The 11,530-nt window shown below is 40.5% G+C and overlaps 1 protein-coding gene across 1 annotated transcript; it reads left to right on the top strand.

The window, feature by feature from the left end:
• The first annotated feature begins 4,037 nt into the window (after positions 1 to 4,037).
• On the top strand, positions 4,038 to 9,848 carry LOC124113434. The gene is made up of 4 exons (XM_046473783.2): positions 4,038 to 4,346; positions 5,319 to 5,563; positions 6,498 to 6,596; positions 6,944 to 9,848. The coding sequence occupies exons 1-4, from the start codon at positions 4,307 to 4,309 to the stop codon at positions 7,292 to 7,294; spliced, it is 735 nt and encodes a 244-aa protein (XP_046329739.1). The 5' UTR covers positions 4,038 to 4,306; the 3' UTR covers positions 7,295 to 9,848.
• The last annotated feature ends 1,682 nt before the right edge of the window (positions 9,849 to 11,530 follow it).

The following is an 11,530-nucleotide window of genomic DNA, read 5'->3' as shown; positions in this document are numbered from 1 at the left end:
TTAGATAAAACGGGCCTTGGTTACGAAATCCCCAAATTAACGATGGTGGCACAGTCCCATACCATGTCGTCATCTTCATCATTCCTGTTCCAGGTACGCATCATCCTGCCATCTAATGCCAATGCACTCAACAACTACCCATCCCTGATGCGATTCCCCGAGACTCAGACATCACACGTGGCGGAGGGAAATGTAACTAAAAGCTACAATACCATTTCCATAATAATAGGAAATCTCGATTGTACGAGGTCTATATCATGAGCATGTGTTTAGGAATTATTCTCCGTTAGTGATCTCTATTGTACGATGTCTATATGATGAGCATGTGTTTAGGAATTATTCTCCGTTAGTGATCTCGATTGTACGATGTCTATATGATGAGCATGTGTTTAGGAATTACTCTCCGTTAGTGATCTCGATTGTACGATGTCTATATGATGAGCATGTGTTTAGGAATTACTCTCCGTTAGTGATCTCGATTGTACGATGTCTATATGATGAGCATGTGTTTAGGAATTACTCTCCGTTAGTGATCTCGATTGTACGATGTCTATATGATGAGCATGTGTTTAGGAATTACTCTCCGTTAGTGATCTCGATTGTACGATGTCTATATGATGAGCATGTGTTTAGGAATTACTCTCCGTTAGTGATCTCGATTGTACGATGTCTATATGATGAGCATGTGTTTAGGAATTACTCTCCGTTAGTGATCTCGATTGTACGATGTCTATATGATGAGCATGTGTTTAGGAATTACTCTCCGTTAGTGATGACACCAGGTGTTCACGAAAAGGAAAAGTTGAGCTGCTGGAATAATACCCGATTCCCTTATCATAAAGGGAACGTTGAAGTCATCCCTCTTGTCCTACATTTTGTGGATATTATTTACACTTCTAATCTGTATGCATAGATCTGAATATGGAAAGGATGAGGCAGTTTCTCTGGTATTTGTTTTTAGACGATTAAACGTCCAATCAGTTCAAATTGGGGAGGAGTAATGAAAAAGGTGAATAGACTTGAAAATATTTGCATTGGCTTTCATGCCCACGTTATTCCCAACATCAGTATTTTTTCCATGTGTTTAGGTAACAAACACTCAGCTTTTAATCCAAATTGTGGATTGCTACAAGTAGGGCAGGACATGCTTGCCGTTTTCTTGAAAACCTGGTGTCATCACTGATTTTAGGTGGTCCTTTCATATACTATACACAACTTTGTGTGCCTTTAACGCCAAATGGAATGATGCTTCGGCAGATAATCTAGACTGGCTAATCTCTAGATTGACAATTTTTTTCCCTTGTTCCAAGGTGAAGCACCTACTGCTGTGGGATGTCGAGAGACTCGCTCAAGTCGGGGTGTTCCTAGAACAGATTCTCTTGGAGTACGTTGACTATATTGACGAGATACGACAACTGGAAATCAAATATCGAGAAACAAAGTGCCAAGTCCACCGGCTGCTTGGCATGATGAACCAGGAAGTGACGTCACATGTGTCACGTGATATCATGCCTGATTATTTGCGAAATATATCTGAGTATATTCATCGCAATAATAGAAACTATCTAATTATTAGAGACATGCATTCTGTATTTGATTCTATTGCCAACAGAATTGGACAATTTATGGTGCAGCATTTCACCTGAACTGAGCAGCAACTGAAACTATACATCTCACTTGATTTAATCATATGTTTGATTTTCAATATAGTTAAGTTATCTTAAGTTAGCTATATTATTACAGATGAACTGTACTGGCGCTTAGTCTGAACTCAAAGAATACTTCCGCATGTTTATACATTTGAAAATAGAATTTGAATTAAAACCTTTCAAAATTTTGAATTTGTCGCATAATACACACCTGCTGTAAATGCCTATCAGAGACTTTACTCTGCTGGGTATCTTAGACATATTATCTTTGAAAATCAGTGAATGTCCTTTTTTCGACACAAATTTACAACATTTGAAACATCATTTCATCTCGATGGGCAGTTTAGGACAACATGTTACCTGAATGTGTTTGTGATGCTATACATTTTGCAGGACATGAAAACAAAAGTCATTAACAGCTACATAAGATAAACTTTTGAGAGGCGTTTTTCCATCAAGTTTGAATCAGTGTAGTAGGTATGCGGGTATGTACCAAGTAACAACATTATGAAGAAAACATTTAATTCAAGGATTAGCGACGTTTCAGCCCAGATCTAATGTTGTAGTTATCATATACGACAATGAAATCGTCGCCCTAATGTATTTGTATCATACCGATAAACATTGTTCTTACGTTGCTGCTTATTTCTGCTAGGCGACTGATATTCATCAGTGCTATGCTTTATATTTTAACGAGAGAGGCAACCGTAATATATATAGAGTGATCCATACGAACAAATATGCATATGTAGCTTTTCTTCATATGATAATGTTCGTCTTAATGCCATTACAGAGATCCTTGGTGTATCGGTGAGTGAGTTAATATTTAACGTCACATCGGCAGTATTTCAGCCATATCGTGACGGCTTGGTGTATCAATTATCATGGGTACATGTGAATTACATGCAACGTCTAGAATGTGTTAATGTGTGTGAGATAGTCTAACTATTTATTTATTTATTTTTACATATATTTTATATACTTTTGAATTTCGTTGTCATTATGTTTATGGTTAAATAAAATATCAACTTGTATTTGACGTCGTTATTGTATCGTCATCATCATTGATAAGCTGGAACTAAGTTTAAGTGATGAACTCATATTTCCCCGATATGTCTGGTTATGAAAATTAGTAAATAATTAGATAATGACTGTATCATTATCAAAAACACTTCATTGACGCCCTAGTTACCCGTTCTACTTGACCTGATTTCCCAATGTGCCGAGAAACAACAAAGAAGACGACTGTAACAGACCTTACACACCACCCGTGTATCAGCATGGGTCTCGTTAGTGGTGTGAAAACGGTTCATTTATACCCTAAAATAACCTCTAACAAGAAAGAAGTAAGATATTATAATTGTTTGTGACACTTTAAACTATGTTAAAACGTCATTCCCGTGGACGGCCATATCTGCGGCACAAAGGAAGAAGACGCTGATAGTGGTACATTACAGACCGTGTTTTCAGTGTTGGAAAATGACCCGATGGATAAAGGAATAAAAGGAACTGGGGAATAAGGCATAAACGCACATGGGGAATTAATAGGCACATAGGCATGAAAGGAATTAGGCACAGAAGCAAATAGGGAATTAATGATAAATGCGCGAAGGTAATTGGTATAAAGGCATGTAGGGACTAGACATATAGGGATGTAGGGAATAGGCATATAGGAATGAAGTGAATAGGCATATAGGCATGTAGGGAATAGGTATATAGACATGAAGGGAATAGCCATATAGGGAATAGGTGTATAAGCATGTAGGCATGTGGGGAATAGACATATAGATATGAAGAGAAAAGGCATATTGACATTAGGGAATAGGTATATGGGCATGTAGTGAATAGCCATATAGGGAATAGGTGTAAAAGCATGTAGCGAATAGGTATATAGGAATGTAGTGAATAGACATATAGGCATGTAGGGAATAGGTATATAGACATGAAGGGAATAGGCATATATATATGAATGGAATAGGCATATTGGCATGTAGGAAATAGACTTATAGGGAACAAACATATAGACATGTTGGGAATTTGGCATATAGACATATAGGGAATAGGTATATAGGCATGTAGGGAATTTGGTATATAGGCATGTAGGGAATTTGGTATATAGGCATGTAGGGAATTAGGCATGTAGGGAATAGGCATATTGTCATATAAAAAAATCACCTTTGATTATTGGAGATTCAGAACAGCGGCGTGTCTGGTATAACGAGGTTTCGCTGTACTACCTGCACTTAATGTTGACGAAAGGAGAGAAATACTTAGTGGCCAGTCGTTCATCCATAACAATCGCGGTGCGTCGTACATCCGTCAACAAGGGTGATATAAATAGCTGTCACACAGTGTAGGCGAGGACAGTGACGTGGGTGTCGAACGCCGACGGAAGCCTGCGCCTTGTGGTCGTCTCAAACATCCGGGTTGGTTTTCCTTATAGTATAAAGTCAACGTCTTATCGAAGTCCGGGTAGAGACCAGCTCGCCCGCATTACGTCTGCATGTTAGTCTGTACTCGGAGATCTTTACACGTAACAGACACAGGGACTCTCACCCCGTCTGCATGTTAGTCTGTACTCGGAGATCTTTACACGTAACTGACACAGGGACTCTCACCCCGTCTGCATGATAATCTGTACTCGGAGATCTTAAAACATGATAGAAATACCAGTGGGGAGACTTGCTGCAATGAGAGGTATGTTCATATTTGATATACATGTATGTCTTGAAGATTTGTCTCAGATTTCATTGTATTGTGTTTGTGGTATACTTAATTGTATGTGATTCACATTTGAATTTTAAGAACAGTTCGAGTATTATATTACCGATGACAGATTCACAGATGCGTTGTTTATCTTGTATCCATCCATTACATACGTTGTGTATTCTTACTTCTAATTCTGAAAGATACTATTCGGGTATAGAGTGAGGGCCAAATATTGTATGAACGTTATCGCAAGCTCCGACGGTTATACAGTTTGGCCCTCACTCTATGAAGGTTCATACTCCAATGAACTCACACATTTGAAAGTCAATTCTTAAGTATACCGAGTTCATTTTTATGTAATTGAATATTTATATAACGGTTGTTAAATGTGATTATGTTTGTGTAACCATCACTCATTCCTGCAAAGCTTTGTAAAAAGTTATCTGTGGCTGGGTAATTTTGTGTAAAAATAAATTTGTTCAATGAAGAAGGGGGCAGAAATAAATTTGTTCAATGAAGACAGGGGTAGAAATAAATTTGCTACACTACACTATGTTGTAAAAGTGTGCTAAAAAGGAAATATATAAATATTCAAAGATTAGATTTTTTATTTTTAAAAGTTTACATTAAATTAATTAAAAAAAATATAACTAGAGTGTTCTTTGAGTTAACAAAGTACAGATCATTTTGTGGCTAACTTAAGATATCTTCATATGAAAATCATTTGTATCATAAGATCAAATGAGAGGTGTAGTTTCTTTCGCTGCTCAGTTTAGTTCAACTTATAAAATATCAGAATTTCCATTTACAAAAGCAGATTGGGCGCAAGCAGGTTGACGACAGACAGATAGAAGGTGAACCACACTTACGGCTGTTTTAGCAAGGACGTAAGAAACACAGTGACAAGAAAATGAAAAAAATATGATGTATTGTCATAAATCACATTATGACTGTTTTCAGTTCTCGTGGCCCTACTGTCCTGTCACCTGGCAACAGTGCTGCCTCGGACTCTGGCTGTGTTACCGGAACCAAGTGAGGAGGTCTGGACAGCTGGGTGTGGGAGGCACCCCACTGTCGCTGACCCCACAAGGGCAGTGTCCCCTGTTCCCCCACAAGGGGATATAGCAGTGAATGACAGCCTCGTGTTGGTTCTCCTCATGTCACGCACCGCGGCCAGGATTTGCGATGAGCTCAACAACACAATTGTGAGTTAGCAAGAATACCAACACACGCAAATGCAACGTGAGTGAGTGAGTGAGTGAGTGAGTGAGATATTACGCAGCGTTTATCAATATTTTGGCACTATCAAGGGGAATACATGGACTTTGCACCTTGTATCCATGTGTGGCATCGAACCCGTGCCTTGGACGTGACGAGCGAACGCTTTAACCACTAGGCTACCCAACATAGGCTCGTCAAAAACTGTTTCTTGATTGTGAGTTGGATATGACGTGTTTGTAAATTAACAATCCAGCAATATGAATTTCTCAGGGTAAGAATGTGAGAGAGTGAGTATTGTTTTGCGCCACTTTTAGCAATATGCCAGCAACATCACGTCTGGGGCACTAGAAATGGGCTAACCACATTGTACCCATATGGGGAATCGAACCTGGGTCTTTGGCGTGGCGAGCGAACACTTTGACCACTAGGCTACCCCACCGCCCCGGTAAGAATGTGAACGTTGTATATCTGAAAACCTTCAAATAATAATGTTTTGACTTGGCAAACTGGTGGTTGATGAACAATTTATGCCGTCAGACAAACTTTGACAAATTATACATGACACGCCCCGGTTTAATTGGAAAACCGACCGTTTCCGTGGTCTTTTCGACAGATCGTCTTCCCGAATGTCGATGGTTCGATACCCATCCGCGTCATACTAAAAGACGTTAAGATGGTACTTGTTGTTACCCTGTCTGGCGCTCGGCATTAAGAGGAGTCGATATAAATATCTGGGCGGGGGGATAGCCTAGTGGATAGAGCATTGGCTCGTCACACGTAAACAACTTTGATGACAAATTGTGTTGTCCAAGCATATCTGATAACACAAACCGCTTAACATTCTATATATTTCAAAATTTGAACGCCTTCGTGAGGAATGTACATGCATTTACTATTGATATGTTTATTTTCACACAGAGTTTGGTAGTGAACGAGACGGACACACCAGTAAACGAGTTGGAAGAATCTGAACTTGAGACTCTTCTTAAAGGGAAAACACCTGGCCCGTCTCAACAGGTACGTCATGGAAACCTTCTGATACCGCAACATGGTGTTGTCGCCTTGGGGGTTCAGGGGTAGCGTTGGCTCTCATGTGCTTGGATCGGGTCAGACTTTGTGCCCCTGCTGATTGACCCGATGTCGTGTCCCGATTGAGTGGATTGGTGCTCATGCTTTCATTCACTGGTTTGCCCGGTCCAGATTCAATTATTTACAGGCAGCCGCTTTATAGCTGAAACATTGCCGGCGTGAAACAATATTCACTCACACACCGCATTTACCGGCATTTAGTTAAATGGTTTTTGTAACTTTATTATTCAATAACCACAAATAACCGTGCTTATTATGTATATCATTCCTTTCAGATGGAAGACGTGTTAACAAAAGCCATAACTCAGATGTCACGAATAGGTCTTTTCCTCGAACTTGCTCGTAACGACACGGTGGACTACACGGGCAAAATAACCGAGCTTGAGAGGAAGGTGATGGAGATCGTTTGTCAGATGTACCAGTTGATGAAGGTCATCAAAGTGAAAGTGACGACAAATGTGACACGCGACCTTGTGACCTCTAAATACAGAGATGGCCTTGACACATTAGGCAGACATAAAAGAAACCTGCTCATTACAAGAATTGCGAAGGCGATACTTTGTACATTTGAAGACAGACTTCAAAGTCTCCCACAGATGCAACAGATGGCCCCTCTGAAGAACTGAATGTATTCATTTATTTAATTTATGATTTTTTTTAATTTGTTGAAAAATATTATTTTATTTACAAACGAGATCTGTTTTTAAATTTTATTGTGAAATATCTATTTATTTGTGTATTCGAGTTCTGTGACCATGGACACATGTTTAGTGTACTTAAACAAATGCTCATGGGGTAAGATATGGGTTAAGAAGGTTGAACAAAATATGATGATACAAATCTGTGGGATAAAGTATCCCCTCCCCTACCCCCAACACACACACGCGCGCAACACACACACGCGCGCACGCACTCACGCACGCACACACACGCACACACGTACACACACACACCACCAACAACAACAACACACACACCCTCCAGCCCAGCTACTTTGGACCTGTATCAACACATGAAAATTCCTTCCAAATTAACATCTTTTCGGTTTTGAGGGTTTGGGCGAAACAAATAGACACGTTGCATCATCGCCACCAGGAGGCCATTGCCCAGAAAGGGGCTCGACTGGGTACGTGACAATTAAGTATATTTTAAAAGTTAATAAGGATCCGGTTCGTTGTTTAAAAAAGACCTAAATTCCGGGTTCACGGGTAGAAAGGGTACCCGTTGTTCAGAGCAGTTGTAGGAGCACTACATGTCTGACTTCGTCTGTTTACAAACACGTGTCAGCTACACCCTGAACGAGGCAACAGCGTGACTTACATTATGTAGCAATGGGAGGGGTTTTCCCTTGGAAATATTCCATTATTGTGACATATATCTATGAAGAAATAAAACATAGGTCAAAATATGTATTTCTAGCATGGGATCGATAGGGAAAAATGAGGATTAAAAAAATTAAACAGCCAAAGAAGTTACACATTTCTTTCTAATTTTTAAGTAATTATTATAATAAAAAAAATTAAAAAAATAAAAATAATAATAATAATAAAAATAATAATAATAAAAAAAATAAAAAAAATAATAATAACACCTGGTGTCATCACTGATTTGAAGTGATCTATTCCTCTCATTTTCAACACTAGTTTCCAAATGGAGTCTGTTTCGTCAGATAATCGCGACTGGTTATTCTCTGGCATTGACGTTTTATATACATGTATAATGAAGGTGCTGGTCAGCTGGTTAGCATCAGACTTCGAATAGCTGATATGGCTGATGTCACTGCTATTTTGCATAAATTTTATCTGTGCCAATTAATAATATTTCTTTCAATTGTATCACAATATCGAAACAAACGTTTTCAATTCATGAAACGCTGACAATACTCTGTACGAAGAGGCTGGTATCGTGGACTGATGCTCGATATGGCTGTTAGATATGTCATTATGTTATGAAGTAATTCAACAGGAGAGATCATTTCCGAAAATGTTTCCCTTCTCACAAACTGCCCTACCTTGCTGTCTGTTGTACAGTCAGGCATTGCATCACATACTACGTAAAGCGGATCTACGTTATGCCAAGGTGCGCCTCAGGTCATCAGTCTTATAAATCTTCCAGTTGACGTGAGAAAAAGAATGGGATTATTATACAATAACACCCACAGGGGGCAGGAACATGAGCAGTTATAAACGTGGCGAGGGCCGCCGACCACGACTGCTGCAGTTACGGTAAAAGGGAGGCAACTCTCCCGGCCATGAACAAAATGAAGCAGCCCATGTTCGCCTTTAACGCTGCCACTACTTAATGCTGCCACTACTTAACGCTGCCACTACTTAATGCTGCCACTACTTAATGCTGCCACTACTTAACGCTGCCACTACTTAATGCTGCCACTACTTAATGCTGCCACTACTTAACGCTGCCACTACTTAATGCTGCCACTACTAATTAATGCTGCCACTACTTAACGCTGCCACTACTTAATGCTGCCACTACTTAATGCTGCCACTACTTAACGCTGCCACTACTTAACGCTGCCACTACTTAACGTTGCCACTACTTAATGCTGCCACTACTTAACGCTGCCACTACTTAATGCTGCCACTACTTAATGCTGCCACTACTTAATGCTGCCACTACTTAACGCTGCCACTACTTAATGCTGCCACTACTTAATGCTGCCACTATTTAATGCTGCCACTACTAAAACTACAGATATGAGACAACCCAGCTGTCTGTTTTCTCCAGCGAAGCAGAATATAGAGTCGCCTTGTTGGCTCTGTCTTCCAGCATCACGGCCGACCTCGTCTGTCACCAGACTGTAAACGAGCTAGGCACTTTCCTCCAGCATAACAACCACCACTTACGTAAACTGACGAAAACCGCATATCAGCCGCTCAATAACTGTGCACTCCCCCCTCCCTATACCCTTCTGTCATATATTAATGCACATTTGAGTGACGCCCATTGTGCGTGGCCTTTGCGTACTTCCATTTTTTCATGATTGCCTTTTGTGAGGTGAGGCGAAATGGCTTTAACGTCGCGTCCAAGATATTTGCACTTATATAGCGACGTACATGTGTGTGTGTGGTTGTACTAGTCCGGACTGATGCCGATTTTAAAGTGCTAGCACACTGAGATGCTATGCCGCAGTAAAACAGACACTCAGACAAAGTATACTGATTCCGAGCCGACCAGTCCTTGTTAGCTCCTTATACCGAGCGTCAGACAGGGTAACAACAAGTACCATCTTTAACATCTTTTGCTATTACGCGGCCGGGGATCGAACCCCGGACCTTTCGCTCTCCGGGCGGAGGCTCTACCACTAGACCACGGAGACGGTCTTAGTCGTTTGTGAAGAACACTAGTAGCTAGATGTGTGAGTCGGTTTAACGCTGCTTTAAACAGTATTTCAGTTTCAGGGCGTGGTTATTCCATGAGAGTGGAAAGCCCATATTGATGCCCTCGTAGACGTTTACCACTTTCAGGAAATCAATGAGCTTCGGATTTTATGCTGACTGATCAAACGTCGTAATCTGATTGAATCAGCTGAGAGAGCCTTCTAGTCGAAGAACAAAAAGATTTCTAAAAAGTCTATGCTAAAGTTTAAAAGGTGGGAAAGATCGCGTTGATCGATTCTGTAATTAACCACACACACAAACATTGGATGTATCACTCGTACAGGAAGTAACTGTGGTTTAACACCGCTGTCAGAAATATGGCATTGGCACTACGTACATAATCGAGTCTGACCAGACAAACCACTTGTTGATAGGTGACGATCCACGCCAATGCAGTATGATATGATAAAGTCAGCTGATAAGTACACGATATATTACAGGCTGTCGTGCTGGGGTCTGCCCAGGAATCACGCCATCGTTAACACAAATGTAATGACCTTTATGTCTCTCTTACCCTTTAAGATCCGGGGTAGAATTGATCTTCCGCAACCCATGTTTTGCTGGAAAAGGTGACTATGCTTGTGGTAAAGGGCGACTAACGGGATCGGGTGGTCAGGCAGCATTGTTATCTAGTATTTACTGCCAAAAATGAAGTTAAATATACAGTATTTTTTATCATCTTTTCTAATTTAAGGGTCACTGGTCAAGCATTCACTCGTTACGAAGTAATGTTTTGCTTGTCGTAAGAGGCGACTAACGGGATCGGGCGGTCAGGCTCGCTGACATAGTTTATGCATGTCTTCGTTTTTCAATTGCGTGGATCGATGTCCCTGATGCCAATCACTGGAATATTGCTGCGTCATACAACAAACAAACACATAATGCCTCTCACTTCAGTAAGTAGAAGCTCTAAGTATATCATTTATATTAATTTACAATCGTCATCCAATGAAACCATGAGCCAAATACATTTAGATGTATCCTAATAAAATAATGAGGCTTAATGGTGATGGACCGGACGTTTGTACATCACCAAAAGCATCACCGTACCCCTTTGGAGTATGGTGGCAGGAGGCCACTACGTCCAACGCTGAAGAGGCTGACATGATGGCTGGGTGATCACGGTGGATGGCGGCTGGTGCTCAGCTTGTGCCTTGTTTAACTGATGTGTACTACACTCTCATGTCCAGGTAATCTCCGACGGCTAGGGACGCTGCTCATGATTTCAGTCACTGGTTTGCTTGGTCCTACAGGCCACCGTGATATAGCTGCAATATTGTTGAGTGCGGCCTAAAACAGCATCTACTCACTCACTCTGATGTCGAAGTACGGTGCTCGTACATACGAATTAATCTATATTTTATGCCATGGATCCAAAGATTTCGAGTTAATGACATTTAAATACGTAAGGTGAAGATCTACACATTGATGTATTTATTCTGTTACTGCGTGTTGATATACATG

The sequence above is a fragment of the Haliotis rufescens genome, unplaced genomic scaffold (genome assembly GCF_023055435.1).
Source record: "Haliotis rufescens isolate VD_foot unplaced genomic scaffold, xgHalRufe1.0.p SCAF_27, whole genome shotgun sequence".
In the NCBI taxonomy this organism is placed as follows: domain Eukaryota; kingdom Metazoa; phylum Mollusca; class Gastropoda; order Lepetellida; family Haliotidae; genus Haliotis; species Haliotis rufescens.
This window is presented reverse-complemented; position numbering and strand designations above follow the sequence as displayed.

Excerpts from the sequence above, each read along its gene's own strand:
- LOC124113434 (XM_046473783.2), top strand. The coding sequence starts at position 4,307 with ATGATAGAAATACCAGTGGGGAGACTTGCTGCAATGAGAG. Across the intron at positions 4,347-5,318 it reads GAGACTTGCTGCAATGAGAG|TTCTCGTGGCCCTACTGTCC; the intron begins GTATGTTCATAT and ends GACTGTTTTCAG. Across the intron at positions 5,564-6,497 it reads ATGAGCTCAACAACACAATT|AGTTTGGTAGTGAACGAGAC; the intron begins GTGAGTTAGCAA and ends ATTTTCACACAG.